This window comes from Chiloscyllium plagiosum, unplaced genomic scaffold (assembly GCF_037043375.1).
Source record: "Chiloscyllium plagiosum isolate Xiang-an unplaced genomic scaffold, Cpla_swu_hap1 HiC_scaffold_23, whole genome shotgun sequence".
Lineage (NCBI taxonomy): Eukaryota > Metazoa > Chordata > Chondrichthyes > Orectolobiformes > Hemiscylliidae > Chiloscyllium > Chiloscyllium plagiosum.
In genome coordinates, this window is record NW_028270161.1 from 55,382,616 (window position 1) to 55,402,922 (window position 20,307).

At 42.1% G+C, this 20,307-nt stretch overlaps 1 protein-coding gene across 1 annotated transcript in view; it reads left to right on the forward strand.

Moving 5' to 3' along the window:
- Positions 1 to 20,307, forward strand: part of irag2 (inositol 1,4,5-triphosphate receptor associated 2) — a 169,467-nt gene that overhangs the window by 32,967 nt on the left and 116,193 nt on the right. Inside the window, exons 6-10 of the mRNA XM_043713369.2 lie at positions 3,883 to 4,041; positions 5,944 to 6,061; positions 6,159 to 6,209; positions 17,452 to 17,529; positions 19,562 to 19,618. Of these exons, the coding sequence (XP_043569304.2) occupies positions 3,883 to 4,041; positions 5,944 to 6,061; positions 6,159 to 6,209; positions 17,452 to 17,529; positions 19,562 to 19,618 (463 nt within the window). The remainder of the gene's footprint in view (positions 1 to 3,882; positions 4,042 to 5,943; positions 6,062 to 6,158; positions 6,210 to 17,451; positions 17,530 to 19,561; positions 19,619 to 20,307) is intronic.

Genomic DNA, 20,307 nt, shown 5'->3' on the forward strand with positions numbered 1-20,307 from the left:
TCTGTTTCTGTGCTGTACAGCTCTGACTCTAGGACTAGATGAAAATGAAGGAGCCAACTAAGGCCCTGAGGAAAAGCAATGAAATGGAGCATCAAATGTGCAAACACAAGTAATATGGTTTTTTTTAAAGAGGCGTGTCTCATACCAGGAGGGAGAATAAGGGTAACAGTTTACAAGTCCTTGAAGTGTTTAGATTTTTAAGCTGAAAGTGCACACAAACACATGGTTGTTAATTCAAATCCTCAGCAGTGATAAATATCACAGTTCAGTGGTTGGTTTGCAATTATATTTTCCCCACTGGCTGTGTCTTCAGAGAGGCTGAGAGAATCAAGGAGAGAGACAGCGACTTCCAGTTGTTGTTACAAATTCATTTCCCTCTCTCTAGGCTCTGCTGTCAAACAACTACCAAAATATAGTTCGCTTGTGCATTCACAAGATTTCACGGGCTTTGCAGGCTGGCTAACTGACCTTTCATTGTTCAATGTGTGAAGTTATCAAACAAGTGTGAGTTAAAACGAGATGCAGAGATCGGAGCTGTCCTGCCCTCAAATGTTGATTTCAGCCCAGCCAGTTTTGTCTGTGTCTCATTAGTTTCACGAAGCTTGTCTCAATCTGTGGTCAGGTGACTATTTTAGCTTCCTGTTTCTTCCTTTTCAAAGCCATTTTAGTCCATGAAAGATATGGGTACAACAATCAGATGCTGGCGGTTTGAAAATTGACGATCTATGTTTTAACCAATATCGTAACACTGACATGAAGGGGCCAATTATAGTGTAGCCAAATCTGCTGATGGTACAGAGATGGGTAGGGAAGCAAGTTGTGAGGAGGTTGCCAAGCAACTATAAAAAGATTAAGTGAGTAGGAAAAGTTTTGCACATGGGTGGAAATGAGTGGTATCCACTTTGGAAGAAAGAATAGAGGGGGTTAATTGAATGAAGATGGACTACTGAATGATTTAGTAGAAAGGGATTTGGGTCGTCTCCATAAGTTAATCACAAAACTTACATACAGCTACAGTAATTAACTAGGAAGGCAAATGGGGTGTATCCCTTTACTGCAAGGGCAAGAGAGTATCAAAGTAGGGGAGTCCTGCAAGGAATTGTACAAGGCATTAGAAGACCACATAGAGACATTGTTTCCATGCTGTACATCTCTATGTCCCATCCAACTCATCCATGCCGACCAGATATCCCAACCCAATCTAGTCCGACTTGCCAACACCCGGCCCCTATCCCTCCAAACCCTTCCTATTCATATACCCATCCAGATGCCTTTTAAATGTTGCAATTGTACCAGCCTCCATCACTTCCTCTGGCAGCTCATTCCATACACGTGCCACCCACTGTGTGAAAAGGTTTCCCCTTAGGTCTCTTTTTATATCTTTCCCCTCTCACCCTCAACCTATGCCCTCTAGTTCTGGACTCCCCCACTCCAGGGAAAAGACTTTGTCTATTTATCCTATCCATGCCCCTCATGATTTTGTAAACCTCTATAAGATCACCCCTCAGCCTCTGACACTCCAGGGAAAACAGCCCCAGCCTGTTCAGCCTCTCCCTATAGTTCAAATTCTCCACCCTGGCAACATCCTCGTAAATCTTTTCTTAAACCCTTTTCATGTTTCACAACATTCTTCCAATAGGAAGGAGACCAGAATTGCATGCAATATTCCAAAAGTGGCCTAACCAAGTCCTGTACAGCTGCAATATGACCTCTGAACTCCTGTACTTGGTAGGCAAAAGTGAGGACTGCAGATACTGGAAATCGGAGTCTAGATTAGATTGGTGCTGGAAAAGCACAGCCGGTCAGGCAGCATCCAAGGAGAGGAAAATCTACGTTTTGGGCAAAAGCCTTTCATCAGGACTGAAGGCAGGGAGCCTCCAGGGTGGAGAGGTAAGTGAGAGGGGGATGGGGCTGGGGAGAAGGTAGCAAAGAGTACAATGGGTGGATGGGGGCGGGGATGAAGGTGATAGGTCAGAGAGGAGGGTGGAGCGGATAGGTGGGAAGGAAGATTGTCAGGTGGGGCAGGTTGTCAGGATGGTGCTGAGCTGGAAGGTTGGAACTGAGGTAAGATGGGGGGGGGGGGGGGCGAGGGTAAATAAGGAAACTGGTGAAGTCCATCTCCCCACCCCTCACCATGCCCGAAACGTCGATTTTCCTGCTCCTCTGATGCTGCCTGACCGCCTATGCTTTTCCAGCACCACTCTGGTCAGACTACCGAGTACAAGATTAATGTAGGAAAGCATACCAAATGCTGCCTTCGCTATCCTATCTACCTGCAACTTTACTTTCAAGGAGCTTTGAACCTGCACTCCAAGGTAATGTTGAGCATCTTGAGTATTAGAGTTTTGCTGTCCTTACTTAAGGAGGGATATGTATGCATTGGAAACAGTTCAGAGAAGGTTTGCTTGGCTGATTCCTGGCATTGAGGGACTTTGAGGAGAGATTGAGCAGGTTGATCCTGTACTCATTGGAGTTTTGAAGAACGAGTGGTGATCTTATTAAATGACATATGATTCTGAGAGGGTTTCATAGGGTAGATGTTGAGAGGCTATTTCTCCTCTGAGAACTTTAGACCGGGAGTATCGTTTTACTCCTGAGAAATCATGTTCCTTATTCAGTGTCTTCCCAGGCCTATCCTCAAGTGCTTGAGGGTTGTCTGGATTTTCCATGGAAGGTGGAAAACTGGGAGTTGACCATTCCGATCAGTTTGTCCACCTGGAGGTGGAGCAATCAGGAAGTGAGGCTATCGTTGGTTTCTAAGGCAAAGAGTATGTTGCAGTAGGAGCTATGGGATTTTGACAACTGCATGTGATTTTCTTGTGCTATTGTGTCTGTGTGGGAGTGTTCCATTAGCAGTTAGTCAGTGGATGTGGTTTGAGGATATTTTCTCTGCTAACTGTAAGACATTCACTGTGTGTTAACACAAGAAACCAGCAATAATCATCTGGCCCTCCTATTAATGCAAGGTACCCAAATCAAATGCTTGTGAGCTAATGCTGACAAGAAGGTAGATGAACCCTGGTCACCAGGCTTCCTGTCATTGATTTAAAAACACACTCAGAATCTGGAAGTAGCTGTTAGTAAAACTGACAATGATTTGATGGTGGTGTGAAAATATGTTAAAAGCTGAAATATTCTTTTATTGCTTCTTCATTGGAAAATTCTTTCTTTAGTTAAGCCAAAGTGTGACTCTTATTCCACACGCTTGTGATTAGCTCTAATAACTTTTCGACATGGCCTAGCAAGCCACTCTGTCAGATGGTTCAAGGTGTTTCACTGTCATCCTCTTGGGTCATCTGGGATTGAGACTTATATGTATACTCTGTTTACTTCAGGAAAGAACGCTGTAGAGCAGATTAAATTTGGACGTTAGTTATTATGGCACAGAAGTGGGCTATTGAGGCCACGCCAATTCTCTATGGTGCAACCCAGTCCCATTCCCTTCCTCTATCTCTGTAGATTTGCCATTTTTCCTTCTTTTGAGTGCCTTTTTGAAATCATCGATTGCTTCCCCTTCCTCCTCCATCATGGGCAACAGGTTTCAGGTTATGCATCATGCCATACATGAAATAATAACTGTTTCTCTCTTCACAGATGCTGCTGGCCTTGCTGAGTTTTTCCAGCACTTTCTTTTTAATTCAGGATTCATAGTGATTTTGTGTTCCAGATCGTTATCACTCATTACATGAAAAGGTTCTTTCTTGCAATCCTGCGTACCTCGTGGGCTGAACCTTAAATCTACATTCCTTCAATCATTGTGCCATTTGTTATGGGGACAGGTTTTCATTGTTATCTTGCTTAAACTGTCAGATTCCTGTACATTTGAGCTCAGTGAATATGACGAATTGTATAAAATCAAACTGTCTGGCCTTCACAATGCAGGGAGACATCAGATTTAATTTCTTGTATTGCTGATCTCCAATACAACCATCAAAAACTTCAGGATCAGAATCTGAAGTTACGATTGGTGGTTGAGGCCACAGAAGAAAGCAACAATCGATTAATGGAGGAAAACGAGGAGCTGCTCACCCAGGTGAAAAGGTAAGGAGGAAATGTGATTGAAGATGTTTTCCATTTAAATCTATTTTCTGAAAAAGAGTATCATTAAAACAATCCACTGTTTCCAAGGTATCTAGTCCACTCAATAGTTTGTTGCTGCACTATTGCAGACTCTGCAAGCCTCAAACGCCCTTGCTGTGTTGCCATTCGCACCAAGTCCCACATCCTATATCAGCCCTGTGCGGTTGGTGTACAATGAGCAATTGTTAAATTTTCATTCCATCTTACAAATCTATCCAAGACCACCTCCACCTCTAACCCCCTAAATTGCTTTGAGATCTCTGCTTTTCTGATTCTAGCCTCGCATGCTTCTTCAGTCTTAGTCGCTGCAACATTGTCAGCCCTGTCTTCAGCTACTGAATTCCTAAGCTCTGCAATTCTCTCACTAACCTTCTTTGTTCTTATAAAGTCATAAAATTCACTCCTTGCTTGTCCTTGTGTCCCACTTTATTGCTCCTTAACAAAGTCTGATTGATATTGCATTATTATGTCATGTTTGAATGTTTCTCTGTTATACATACTATATCAATGGAAATTGGTTTCAATCTGCAACAAGATATTAGGAAATGCATTTCCTGATGTCCATTTGACAATGGAGGCGTCCACACCTGTCCCATTTACTGAGTAGAAAAGGTCTGTTCCATTGTAAGGTTTTAAACAATGGTGCTAGAAATAATGTGATGGTCTTCATGAGCTCATGGCATCTTGTATGGTCGCTTTTGAAAAGTTGACGGTAATATCACAGAACGGGTAATCCAGAAAGCCAGGTTAATGTTCTGAGGGATTCAATTCAAATCTTCCTGTAGCATATGATGAAATTTGAGTTCAACAAAAATCTGAATTTGAAATGCCAGCCTAATGGCGACTATGTAACCACTGTCAATTGTCGTTTTAAAAACCCCTCTGGTTCACTAGGGAAGAAAATCTACTATCCTTACCCAGTCTGGCCTACATGTGACTCCAGAATCTCAGCAATGTGGTTGACTCTTAACTGCCCTCTGGGCAATTAGGGATGGGCAATAAATGCCAGCCTACCGAGTGATCCACAATTTCCATGAATGAGTTACAAAAATGTGGTAATGCAATAGTTAAGCTTAACTCCATAAATAATAACTTTTTTTTTTAGGTGTTGATTTAAGGGTGCAATATTGACCAGGGCACTTGGGAGAACTGCCCTGCTCTTTAAAGCAGTAACATGTGTTCTTTCTAGCCCACCTTCAAGTAGGCATTGCAACCAAGTCAAAGTATTTGGCATCAAAGCTCCAAGACCGCAATGGCTGTCATAAGCAAGCCGGGAGGACCTTTTTGTGTGAATGCTAGTTGTGGCCTGGCCAACCAAGTTTTGAGGCCTGACCGCAGTTCCAAGATATCAAGTTTCCAATGGCAAAAGCATGTGGAGTAATGGGTTTAAATCTCACCTGATGGACAACGTTTCTGTCTGTGCAGCACTCCCTGAGCACAGCAATACAGTGGCGCAACCTATATTGAGCTGAAGTGGCACCTCCAGGCTTTGACCGTGTGATTGAGGCAAAAAATGCTATCCCACTGAGCCACGAGTGACCCTCTTGTTGCTCCTGTCACTGACAAGGAGGGCGATTGGGTGTGTGTTTTGGGTCACTGTAATGCTCTATGCGATGGTACAACCAGTGGGAGATGTGAAGTGAATATTGGGTTGGCCTTTCCCAATCATCAGATGTACCTATAGGCCAAATTCCTGCTAAAGCGCACTTTGCTGCTGTAAATTGAGAATGAAAGTCCATTTCAATCTATCTTTGATGTTTTGCATGAAGGCCTACACTTCATGTCTCTGGAATACCAAGTGAAATTGGCATTATTCTCAAGTCCACAGTCTACAGCTTCTAAACCTAGTTTTAATCCACACAGTGCTCAGCAGACCGTTTTAATAGAAAAGTCTTTGAAAGAAGATCTGGAAGAATTGAGGACACAGATATCTACTTTACAAGAGAGCAATGAAAGGCTTATTCTTCAGAATAAGCAAGAGGTAACTCTTGAGTTGAGCATGTCTCACTGGATAGCTGTGAACTTTGGATATGGAGCAGAATTTGAGAATTGACATACAATATTAATTTTCTGTTCAGGTGAAGGACAATCAATACCTAATTCAGAAGATTGCCTCACTTCAGGAAGAGGTACTTAGACTATTATCTCTCTGCCTTTTTTCAAATGCTTTAAAGCACCTCCAGTGTTTACCATGAGTTCTTTACAGCAGGGCTGTATGAAGTGGTTGTTCCTTCTGTTTTTATTCTGATGATGAATGCAAGTCAAGCCAAAGACCATTCCTCTATGTTTATACATTGTGACTTTAAAGAGGTTGTTTTGTCCTTTTTTTTGAAAAGTGTTTGTAAAGCAGAGGTAGTGAACCATCCACTGAACACCACTTGACTAAACAGCTTGTAAGGCCTTGGGTTTTTTTTTTAATTTAAATGTCAGAACAATGGAAGCAGCCTGGGTGTGGCCAGATCTCTCCGAATAGTTTTAGTTTTAGCTTTAGTTCTCAGCAGAAGCTTTTTGGGGTCTCAAGAATTGGAAGCTTCAGAGAATGTCTCTTAGTTGCTATCCTGTCTGAACTTTCTCTTGAAGGACTTTCCTCCTGGATTAGAAAACTGCGTGTGAGAATCTGTCTGAATTTTCTTTTTTGCCAAGGAATGTGTTTATGGAATTTTTCTATACTGGAACTGTTAACCAATAATAGTTACTGTTACTATTATTTTAAGTTTTCAATAGGGAAGTTATTCTAAATTCCACTTCCTTGTGTTTGTGTTTTAACTATAGTGTTTGAATAAATTGTGTTTTGCTAAACATCAAGTCGTTTTCCCAGTCGCATTGCATTGGGAACAGACATTTACATTTGCTCTTAAAATAAGTAAAGTTAGGATTTACGCTACCCCTTTAAAATATTTTGAGGGGGTCTGGTCCATAACAAAATTCAGTCAATAGACTGAAACCTTATGAGTTTGATGGCCAAGTGTTGGTGCTGAGAACCCTTGTCCCTGTATTTAAGCTAGTGGGTATGATGCTGGTTGGTTTGACATTGGAAAGCACGACGATAAAAGTTGCATTAGACTGAGTGCAGCCTGCCCTGTTAAAACGCAGCATATTTTAGACGTTTGGAGAATGCTTCCATTCTCCCAAAACAGCAAATAAACTTGACCCTGATTCTTTTAGTGAGTGCCCGGTTTTTACTAAAAAAGGCCATTCGGCCCCTATTAAGTATGCAAAGTAATGTCTGATAAATGACAGACCCAAATCCCTTTTTGTCAGTAAATTGCAAATTTATTTGGTACTAATGGACATCTTTTTAAAACAAAGCTAGCAATTGTGCCAAGTCATTTTGTTCATTTATTTTTAGCAAATATTTTTTGTCAGAAGAATGTTAAATATTTTCAGATGAATGTTCATGTTATGGATATCCTCACTGACTTGTGGGTTTGAAACTGAGTACTGACTATGGTAGCAACAAGCATTTGGATTTAAGTGGAATGTGATGTTGATTGTCCTCTGTGATCATGTTTTTCAACTTCTCTTCAGACTGATGGACTAGATCTTCTCTGTTTACCTGCTCCTCAGTTCCAGTCCAGTCACCAATAATAATTGGTACTCAGATTGTTTTCGGGTGCATGGTATAGCACACACTCTCTCTCTTTTGTGAAGGAGCAATCACTATTACCAGTGATAGAGTTGAGCTCAGTGAACTTGTCCCATGTCCAGAGGGAAAATTTTCTGCGCACCAGATTGAATCATAGAATCCCGACAGTACAGAAAGAGCCATTCAAATCTCACCCAGATTCACGACCCCCACCCTATCTCTGTAACCCAACTTTTCCATGGCTAGTCCATTTATCCTGCAAATCCCTGGGCGCTACGTGGCAATTTAGCATGGTCAATCCACCCAACCTGCACATCTTTGGTCTGTGGGAGGAAACTGGGCCACCTGGCACCAATCCATGCGGACACTGAGTGAATGTGTCAACACCACACACAGTCGCCCGAGGCTGGCACTGAGGTAGCAGTGCTAATCGCGGAGTCTGCCCTGAGGCCAAATATTGGGTTGATATTGAGAACAAGCGCCTCCTGAAATGGAACCATCAGTTGATTTGATTGGCAACTGTTTAGAAGACCTACCCAAACTGATCTTCAAGCTCTACGGTGTATCGTTCTCCGCTTTGATTAAAGCTAATCTAACAGACATTCATTTGTCAAAAGTATTTATCCACTTCACAGACCCTTCATGCTACTGGGTGGAAATGTCATCCACCACTTCCCCTTGACGAAGGCAGTGATGTTCTTCATCAATTCCAAAGTACCAGCTGAAAGGGTATCAGGACCCCTGACCTGAGACTCTGGTATGGTTCTCCAGGTATGCTTTGTAGAACCTACAACAGACACTTCAGAATACCTCCAGGTGATTGTCTAAGTCCTGTTTCATAGGCAGCTCAACAGCAAGGTCCTCTCCCAGGCCAACCTGCTCCACGTTGAGATTCTGATCATTTAAAACCAGCTCTACTGGCTGGACAATGGCATTCCACTCCCCTCATACAGGAATCCTGAAGCAATTGCTCCACACTCGGAACCTGGTTCTGCAGGAAACTCTTTGGATGTTCTCACAACCTCCCATAAGGAGGTCAAGCATCTTGGGTAAAAAGAATGACTGCTGGTGCTGGAAACCAGATTCTGGATTAGAGTGGTGCTGGAAGAGCACAGCAGTTCAGGCAGCATCCGAAGAGCAGGAAAACCGACGTTACGGGCAAAAGCCCTTCATCAGGAATACAGGCAGAGTGCCTGAAGGGTGGAGAGATAAATGAGAGGAGGGTGGGGGTGGGGAGAAAGTACCATAGAGTACAATAGGTGAGTGGGGGTGGGGATGGAGGTCATAGGTCAGAGAGGAGGGTGGAGTGAATAGGTGGAAAAGAAGATAAGCAGGTAGGGCAAGTCATGGGGACGGTGCTGAGCTGGAAGTTTGGAACTAGGGTGAGGTGGGGGAAGGGGAAATGAGGAAACTGTTGAAGTCCACATTGATGCCCTGGGGTTGAAGTGTTCCGAGGCGGAAGATGAGGCGTTCTTCCTCCAGGCTTCAGGTGGTGAGGGAGTGGCGGTGAAGGAGGCCCAGGACCTCCATATCCTTGGCAGAGTGGGAGGGGGAGTTGAAATGTTGGGCCACAGGGTGGTGTGGTTGATTAGTGCGGGTGTCCCAGAGATGTTCCCTAAAGCGCTCTGCTAGGAGGCGTCTAGTCTCTCAATGTAGAGGAGACCGCATCGGGAGCAATGGATACAATGAATGATATTGATGGATGTGCAGGTAAAACTTTGATGGATGTGGAAGGCTCCTTTAGGGCCTTGGATGGAGATGAGGGAGGAGGTGTGGGTGCAGGTTTTGAAATTCCTGCGGTGGCAGGGGAAGGTGCCAGGACGGGAGGGTGGGTTGTTGGGGGGCATGGACCTAACCAGGTAGTCATAGAGGGAACGGTCTTTGCGACAGGCAGAAAGGGATAGGGAGGAAAATATATCCCTGGTGGTGGGCTCCGTTTGGAGGTGGCGGAAATGTCGGCGGATGATTTGGTTTATGCAAAGGTTGGTAGGGTGAAAGATGAGCACCAGGGGGGTTCTGTCCTTGTTACGGTTGGAGGGGTGGGGTCTGAGGGCGGAGGTGCGGGATGTGGATGAGATGCGTTGAAGGGCATCTTTAACCACATGGGAAAGGAAATTGCGGTCTCTAAAGGAGGCCATCTGGTGTGTTCTGTGGTGGAACTGGCCCTCCTGGGAGCAGATACGGGTCAAGCATCTTAGCCGACTTGGGGTCAGCGTGGGTTGTTCTGGGCTTGTGACCAACCAAACTAGAGGTGGTTAATTTTGGAAGGCACTAAACCCAAAATGAAACTTCATCAGGAATGTAGAGGCATTGGGGGAGAGCGCACCCAACCTCCAAACAAATGATCTACCCAACCTCTGAGCACTGACCCCCACCCTGCATGCAGGGTGACCTATTTAGCCATCCATGGACTTGCTCTGATTTCAAGTCCACCTCATGCTGTGGGCTGCCTAAGAAGCACAAGGTGCAAAAATGGGTAAGCTCTTTGGCAATCTTTCTAAATATTTTGCTCGGGGATAAATTTTCAAATCGATACTTGTTGCTGGCGTTTTAAGCAGTGTGTGCCATTTAAACTTAATTGTCTGGATAACAAGTCAGAAGAAGTTTTAGTTAAGGTATATACTTTTTTATTGTAAGTAGACAATGGTATAATATGGCCATTTTCAAACACATCCGTATGTGACAATAAAAACCGCGAAGGTGTAGCACTATAATTAACATCTCCTTCTAGTTTAACCATTCAGAAACCAGTTTAGTTGACTCAGTATCAACAGAGATTTTAGGCAGTCAAAAGGATCACTTCAAGTACATGCTGAACACTCCAGTTGGCAGAAAGCAGGGTGGTTAAGAAGGCATTTAGTACACGTTTTTCCTTCAATACTCACTCTTTTTGAGTATAGGAGTGGAGGTGTCATATTGAGGTTGTACAAGACATTGAGGTTTCTCCTGGAGGACTGTGTCCAATTTTGATTGCCCTGTTTTAAGAAAGATATTGTTAAGCTGAAGAGGGTTCAGAAGAGATTTGCAGGATGTTGCTGGGAATTGAAGTTTTGAGTTAGAGGGAGAGACTCGATAGGCTGGGACTTTTCTCATTGGCGCATTGGTGGTTGAGGGATGAGGTTATTGAGTATAAAATCATGAGGGGTATAGATAAGGTGACTGGCAGGTATCTTTGGGATGGGGGTTATCAAGATAAGGGGGCATATTTTTAAGGTAAGAGGAGAAAGATTTAAAGACATGAGGGGAATTTCTTTTAAGAGTGTGGTTAGTGTGTGGAATGAACTTCCAGAGAAAGTGGGAGATGCAGGTACAGTTGCCATGTTTCAAAGACATTTGGATAAGTGCACAAATAAGTAGTGTTTGGAAGGATATGGGCCAAGCGTAGGCAGGTGATACTAGTTTAGTTTGGATTATGGTTGGCATGAACTGGATGGACCGAAGAATCTGTTTCTGTGCTGTATGATTCTATACTTCCAAGTCGGGGCACACAAATTGAGATTTTGTTGATGGAACCAGCTAATACAAAAATGAAATGCTGGGAAGACCCAATAGGTCTGTCACCATCCTTAAGAGAAATACAGAGTTAACATTTCAAGCCAGCCGTGATTTCAGAATGTGGAGGTGCTGGTATTGGACTCGAGTGGACAAAGTTTAAAAATCTCACAACACCAGGCTATAGTCCAACAGGTTTATTTGGAAGCACTAGCTTTCAGAGCACTGCTCCTTCAGATGGTTGTGAAGTATAAGACCATAAGACACAGAATTTATAGCAAATGATTACAGTGTCATGCAAGTAAAATGATCTATTTATCAAGTCTAGATTGTCTTTCATTTTTTAGAATGGGTTGCAGGTTTCAATTCATTAATATGTAAATCCCAGAACTACTTTTAAATCACATTCCCGAAATAACTTTAAAGTTTTATTTAAAAAAAAAAGTGACATCTCAACTCAGACAATGTATTAAAGGTGTGAGGTTAGAGTCTGTCTATATCCCAATCTTGAGTCAGACTGGTTCTGTTTCCAAAGTGAAACATATGGATTGACTGCCTACAGGTTGGTTCAGAAAGTGATACTTAATAGTTTTATTTCAAATCTCCAAAAACCATGTCTTTATTTTTATTACACTACCAGCTAGAGTTTGGGGTTGAATGCTATTCCTACACAGGGGTGGCATAGTGGTAATGTCACTGGGCTAGTAATCCAGAACCTACGTTAATGTTGGGTCATCAGTTCAAATCCCACCATGTCAGATAGTGGAATCTGCCTTCAATTTACGAAGATAAAATCTAGAATTTAAAAGAAAAACAACTAGCCTACTGATATTCAAATGTCATAAAAGCTAATATAGTTCATTTAATTTAGGGAAGGAAATCTTTCACCCTTATCTGTGTTTGCAGACCTACAGCAATGTGGTTAACTCTTAAACAACAAGAATGTTGGGGAAAACTCAGCAGATTGCAGCATCTCTGTTTGACTCTTAATTTGCCCTTTGGGCAGCTAGGGCTGAGCATTAAATCCTGGCCTAGACAGTAATGCCCAAACCCCATGAATAAATATGTCTTTTTAAAAAATAACCCACCTTTTCTATAATGAGTCTAATGGCATATTTTGTTAAGTGATAAAGGATATATCAAGAGTGAATCTTTACAAAAGAAAAGACTTGTCTATAAGACTATATAAATTATTGCATGATGGTAACAGGCACAAGTGACATTGGCAAGTTAGATATATTTGCTAAGAGACTTAGGAGCTTGGGACAATATGGCCGAACCCGTTGAGATCTCAAGCTGAGCTCCTCGATTCTCCACCCAGAATGGTATGACATCAAATTTGGCAGAGCCTTATGAGTCTCTCTAACATTAACTTCTTCAAAGCCATTGTCTCAAACAACATGCACTTGCAGTCATCTTCAAATATTCGATGGCTCAAATTTCTCCGTAATCTGAAATAAGTTTAGCGTTTGACTTCATTTCTGCTGATTTCAAGTTTGGCAGAATTAGATTGAAGACCAGTGGCTAGGAGGAGGAAATATTTTCATTGCAACCATGAAAATAAGCAACAGCCTCAAAACTCTCAGCACTCAGTGGCTAGAATGGTAAGGTTAACAAATGCAGGAGAAAGCCATCAGCTCAATTTTCATCCCCAAACTTGTACTAAGGGGAAGTGGTATTATCACTAGACTGTTAATCTGGTGACCCTGACAATGTTCTGGGTTCAAATCACACCATGGAATTTGACTTCAATATTTATAAAAAAAAAGGAATTAAGAGTCTAATGACCATTAAGCCATTGCTGATTGTCCAGAAAAATCCATCTGGTTCACTAATGTCCTTCATGGAAGGAAATCTACCATCCTTAGCAGGTCTGGCCTACACGATACCCCTGACCCACAGCAATGTTGTTGACTGCCCTCTGGGCAATTAGGAATAGGCACTAAATGTTAGTCTGTCCAGATCCCATGAAGGAATTAATAAAAAGCCATTGTGACTTGGATGTGTATTGGTGTTCCCTTGGGAACACCGATGTACACTAAATACCAGACTTGCTAGCAACGCCTGCATTCCAGAAACTGATAAGAAAAATAAAAAATATTTTTGGGTGAATTTGAAATCAGTTGCCAGAGATGGTTGGATAGTGACTAACTTACTAAACTGCTCATTCATCACAACGTCTTGTGGTATTTTGAAAGGACGGTCTGTTTTATTTGGAAGGTAATGAAGTGGTGGTTTAACTGGAAGGTCAGCTTTTGCAAATGTAAAATTTGGCTTCATTTCAAATGCAAAATGAGATGTTGAAATCTGGGGATTTTGCAGGTGGTTGTGTTCATAGTTATTTGCTGCCCTTGCCATGCTAGATGAATTTGGAGATCCTTGCATGTCTCTGGTCAATACAGAACAATGTAGCATGGCCAATGTAGCATGGCCAATCCACCATAGCCGCACATCTTTGATTTGTGGGAGGAAACCCACACGGGGGGAGCGTGCAAACTCCACACAGACAGTCACCCGAGGCTGGAATCGAACCCAGGTCCCTGGCACTGTCAGGCAGCTGCGCTACCACTGAGGAAGTTGTGACCAGACAGCATTGTGCGGCTTCTCTCAACAGATCACTGTCTATTGAGAGAGAGTGGATTTGAATTACCCATTGGGCATCTCCCAGTCTTAAATGACCTTCCTCCAAAAGCTGATTACATCAACTGAACTGTTCCCTGCAGAGACATGTGGGATCATTAGTGATTCCATATTCTGTCACCGGGTGCTTCTAAGTGTTGAATACTGTGTGCAGGCCATGTCCTAACCCAATCCTTGCTCACTGCCCTTACCCTCAGTATTGTCCATCTTCAAGTGCAATGTCTCGGATCCTATCCTGAGTGCTCTAAGACTAGTATCTTAAACTTGCATAAGGGAACAACTAAGTTGGCATGAAAGCTGAACTGGGTGAAGGAATTGGATATTCTATTAATAAACAGATCAATAGAAAAGCAGTGGTGCATGTTTACACAGATAATTCTAACTGTTCAGAAAATGTATGTTACTATGGAGTAGGTTCCACCATATGTGGTTCACCTTGCTTTAAAAACATTTAAGGGAAGTTTCAAGGTTGAGGAAAAGTTGCATAATTATAAAAAGGCAATTGGCAGGTCAGGATATAAAAAGCAGCAGATAATGCTAAAAATGTTAATTAGAATTGCGAAATTAGAGTATGAGGGGGATTTGGCTAGAAAAGGCTTACTTGGATTGCATGTGTTTCTACAGGATTTTTCGAAAGGAAAAAGGTGAGTAAAGTGGATTTTGGTCAGAGTGAGAAAACGGAGTTAATAGCAGATAACAAAGAAATGGATAAAATGGACAGATATTTTGCTTTTGCCTTACTGTAAGGAATGCAACCACGTTCTAGTGCTAGCTGTAAATTAGGAGATGGAAGTGAGAGAGGAACCTGATGAAATTACAATGACTAAAGAAGTGACACAAGAAATCGGACGGAGCTATGGACTGGACTTGACTCCGGGTCCAGAGGAACTTCATGCCTGGGTCTGGAGAATGAGGTCGTAGATGCAGTGGTGCTAATTTTTACATTTTCCCTAGATTTGGAAAAGGTTTCATCAGCGTGGAAAGTAGTGAAAATAACTTTTTTTTTTTTCTCTGTTCAAGAAGAGGCTGTAAAATATCTGTCGGTGAGCTTGACATCAGTCATTGGGAAAGTATTAGTATCAGTTATTAAGGCTCAATTAGCTAGGCATTTAGCAAAACCCTAGTTGGGCAAAGCCAGCTGGATTTGTAAGGGAAATCATGCTTCCCCAGTTTATTAGAGTTCTTTCATGGAGTAACATATGCTATGCATAATGGGGAACCCATTAACGAATCTACTTTGATTTCCATAATGCTTATGACTAGATTCTCACCATTATTGTGTAAAATAGCAGCACATGGAGCAAGGGAATAATGAATGAGCATGGATGGAAGATTGACTAGTCAGCAAAGACAATAGCTCTCTTTCTAATTGGTAAGTGATGGGTGTGGTTCTGCAAGGGTTTGTAGTGGAACCTCAACGTTTTACAATTTATATCAATGAGGGCACTGAAGATACAGTCACTAAATTTGCAAATGAAGCAAAGAGAGAGGTTGCAGACCAATGTAGGTAGATTAAGAGTAGGCAAAAATCTGACAGATGGAGTATAATGGAGGAGCGAATGAAATTGTTCACTTTGGCATGTAGAGTAATGTAATGTGTTTTCTGAATGAAGGAGAAAGGCAGAATACCAAAGTGCAGAAGGATCTGGTGCTCCAGTTCTCAAGTCTCAAAAGGTTAATATGCAGGTAAAAAGGGAATTATCTATCCTATGTGTTTCATATAATGTTGATGAGACCATATCTCGAATAATGTGTTTTAGGTTTGGCCGTCTTACTTATGGAAATATGTGGATCTATTTGGAGATGGTTTACTAGATTGAGCCTGAATTGAGCAGGTTGAGTTCTGAAGATAGACTCATAGAGATGTACAGCACGGAAAAAGACCCTTCCATCCAATTGTCCATGCTGACCAGATATCCCAACCCAATCTAGTCCCAGCTGCCAGCACCTGACTCCTATCCCTCTAAACCCTTTCCGTTCATATACCCCTCTAAACTGAATGCTGGACCTTCATTTTAAGAGACCTGTAAATTATTACCATATCTCCCAGTTTTAAAGTCATCCCATCCATCTCCACAAATGAGAACAGTTGACTGGTTGTGTTTCTCTTTATCTCTTCCTTCATGTTAAGAGGAGAAACCTGTGACCATATCACCATGTATGTTACAATACTGTTTAAAGCAGATTTCATAAAAGTGCACTTCAGATGGAAGCTGGTACCCACTATCTCTGGAGTAATCACTGGTTTATCAAGTAGATCTAGAAGCTTAGTTGCAAAACAAAAAGAGAAGCACATACTTCAAATGCAGATATAAAACCTGCAAATTGGTTTCACATATAAACAATTAAAATTAGCTCAGTACAAATTATCAGCCTTTAAAATGGTCAGAGAACTCAAAGATGAATGTGCACAATTGCTTGAAAGTATACAGCTAACACAAGGCATGCTAATATGTTCACAAGTGGTTCTAGCATCACACCCCAATCCCAGCATAAATTTTCCTGCATTAAAAGTAAAGTACTTCAGAGGCTGGAAATCTGAAATGAAAACAAAGCACTGGAGAAACGCAGTAGGTCTGGTAGCATCTGGTGAAGAGAGAAACATTAGAGTTTGATATTAATGTCCCTTGGGAAGAATTGGAGAACAATGGTTTTTAAGCTGTTGACTGGAGTAGGGGAGGAGGAGGATTTAGAACAAATGAAGAGCGTTTCTAGGGTAAAAGGCAAAGGAAGTGATAGTAGTGCAGAAAAGATATGAGTGACGAAATGGGCATGCTAATAGTAGGTATTAACAGTGGGAAGCAGCAGAGCTAACCTGGAGAGCAGGCAAACCCAACCAAGACATTTGGTGGGGGAGTGGTAGGACACCGAGATCTGGTTGCACAGAGACCTGTTTTTTCACTCTCTGCCTCAGGAACTGTCTTAAACTAGATTAACTATTAACTCCAAATGAAATGCACAAGCTATAGCAGCCCCAATTACTTGAAGAGACTGTGTTTACACTTCTCATCCCTAAAAATAAGATTTAACTGTCTACCCTTTAAAATTAAATCCTATTAAATAACTGAAGGTTTCAAAAGCTAGGCTGCTTTCCACTGGAGTTTAGAAGAGTAGGTGGTGAGTTGTTTGAGATGTCAAGATCATTCATGATTTTATACAAGGTGGTTTAGAAAGGGTGGTTCTTCATGTGGGTGAGTCCAAACTCGACATTGTTTTATAACTGGGGCAGAGAAGAGAGAAATATTTTGAACTTTGGGTAATAGGGAAATCGCTGCTGCAGAAGGCAGTGGACGTGGGGTTATGGAATATTTGAGACTGAGCTAGACTTTCACTAGATCAGGGTATTGAAGGTCAACAGGAGTAGATGGCTTTGTGACGTTTTGAAGCAAACATCAGCTGTAATCTTATCGAATAACAGAGCAGGTTTGAGGGACCAAAGGAGTAGATCTAGACTGTAATCTGTTTGACTGTACTCTGCTCAGGGATTCAGCATTTATTGTCACATGGATGTGTTCCATCATTATCACAATGTGAAGACCATGAGAAAGTTGCATGTGCCATTGGATATAGTGTAATTATGATCAGATTAATAATTTTAAAATCCTGTTTCAGTCGGTTGCAAATCCTCAATGATGTTCTTGCTTTTACTGCAGAATCTAAGAATTACCATAGATATAGAGGCACTTCACGACAGGATTGCTGTGCTGTCCAGTGATAAGACAGAGCTTCAGGTATGTTCATTCATGGACCCTTTAACTGATGAGCCTGAGCTTTTGGTAAGTGGTGATAGAACTCCTGCAGTGCCTGAACGCACATCCATGTTATCAACTTTCTCTTTTCACGTTTCGATACAGTCTGACCACCATATAGGAGCAGGTTACAGTTATTCTGTTCCTCCAGTCAATTCAGGATTGGGATGTGACTGAGCTGTATCATGACGTTACCCACTTGCTGTGGTTCAACTGCATGAACAGGATAAGGCTATTCAAGCTGTCAAAGCTGTTCCATCATTCAACAAGATCACAGTCAATCATCTTCCTCAAAACCAATTTCCTCAGTTTTAAGCATGAGTTCACAGAAAATCTTACTTAGGTCTTTTTTTTTCCTGTGTGTGATCTTTAACACTGTTCGAGATTCAATTCCTCCAAATCAAGCAGTTACTGTCTACCCCCACCTAGTCCAGGAACTCCCCACATAAATTCGAGACACCACTCACACCCTCCACCTCCTCCAAGACTTCCGTTTCCCTGACCCCCAACACCTCATCAAAAACCCCCACTTATCTCTCCACCCCGGAGGCTCCCTGCTTCCATTCCTGATGAGGGGCTTTTGCCCGAGACGTCGATTTTCCTGCTCCTCGGATGCTGCCTGACCTGCTGTGCTTTTCCAGCACCACTCTAATTTAAATCCTTAGTTACTACAATTGAACTTTGCCAGTTGAACTAGGTAGGGAAGGCTTGTCAAAATTTTGCTTTTTTTTTCTTAGATGGGGACCTGTTAAGTGTTTTGTTTAAATTTGACCTAACTAATGTACACAGAATTATAAAATAGATGAGTGTCACTATGTTAAAAAAGAGACTTTAAATCAGATTATTTGCAGTGAGGAGGTCCGGAAAAATCGATGAAAAAATACTACTTTTTGGTGATGACTCATTTTCAGTTGAAATAACAAAATTCTATCAGGTTGCCCTTGCTGCTCAGCTGCATGGGTTTGTGAAGTACCATTTTGGGATTATGTAAATTACTTTAGTGGAAGTTTGGCCGAGCCATTTCTGACAATTTGCCAATTTTTATTTGGCTGGGAAAACATATCCCATTGTTTTAGTCAAGTTCAATTTTGTATAAAATCAATGTGATATTTGAAGCTTAAAAAAGGCACTTTCACTTCTCTGTGGTTGGTCATCAGATGTACGTTTCAGAAAAGTGTACTACAAGTAAGAGTAATTTATGCAGGTTTCAAGCTAAACATGGCAATTGAATTAATATTGTGCCTGTCAAAGAGTCATTGACTCAGTGAGTGGCACAATGGTTAGCACTGCTGCCTCACTGTGCCAGAGACCCAGGTTCAATTCCTGCCTCAGGCGACTATCTGTGTGGAGTTTGCACATTCTCCCCGTGTCTGCGTGGGTTTTCTCCGGTTTCCTTCCACAGTCTAAAGATGTGCAGGTTAGGTGAATTGGCCATGCTAAATTGCCTGTAATGTTAGGCGAAGGGGTAAATGTAGGGCAATGGGTGGGTTGCTCTTCGGAGGGTTGATGTGGACTTGTTGGGGGCCGAAGGGCCTGTTTCCACACTGTAAGTAATGTAAGTTGTACAGCATCCGAACAATCCCTTCAGTCCAACTCGTTCCATGCCAACGAGATATCCTAAACGGATCTAGTCCCATTTGTCAGCACTTGCTGCACCCTTCCTATTCATGTACCTATCCAGATGCCTTTCAAATGTTGTATTGTACAGCCTCCACCACTTCCTCTGGCAGCTCATTCTGTACACGCACCATCCTCTGCAAGAAAACATTGCCCCTCAGGTCCCTTTTAAACTTTTCCCTCCTTGCCTTAAATCTATGCGCTCTAATTTTGGGCTCCCCTACCCTAGGAAAAAGACCTCATCTATTCACCCTATCCACACCCCTCATGATTTTAAAAGCCTCTATAAGGTCACCCTTCAACCTCCAACACTCCAGGTGGAGAAAAGCGCCAGAGCTGAAACATTTTTCAATTTCCATTGAGAAACCTTTTTAATCTATTATTTTTCCTCCCTCAGATGCAGTTAACTGATCTTGACAATCTTGTGCATGATAAGGATGCAGCTTTGCTTGAGGTCTGTATGTCTTTTTGCACTATCAGTGTTTGTTAAACAAGTTTCAAACTTGCACTGCAATCTCTCTTGGATCTCACAGGTGTCACATGTAGATCAGGGTGGCTCTTCTGGCTTTTTGAAACGATCTTGCATCTGGCACTTTCCAGACTTACTTGGAATGCAGATGGTCATTTTCATCATGGTTTTCGTAAACCGACCTTGTCAGGAATATATTTGCCTGTTTAATTCCTGGTGTACTCAGCAAACGTGTTTGTCTTGAATCACCAACCCTCCCCAATCACGCTTCCCACCCTGTCACCCTGCGCAAATGTTTTCTGTAGACTTCCAAACCCAATAAGGGTGATTCATTTACATCAGTTATTAAAGCCAGTTGTTGGATTAGCTAAGGGACCTGATGGGCTGGCGTGTGTGTGGTACTAATTCAGTCAAGGACACTAATGGAATATGGCCCTCTATGGAATGCTTAGAGCACATTCTGAAGCCTTGGCATACACTTCCAGATATAATTAGACAAGACAGAAGGAAACACAATATAGTATACCGAACCAGACGGTAGGTATGGGAATAGCAAAATATTGATTCATCTTATTCTGGCAGGTTCTCTCAGGTTGTTAAAATTTGCAGTCCTACATTTTATTTTCCTTTTGGATAAAACAGTGACGCCGTCAATTAAAATCGGACAGGAGGTC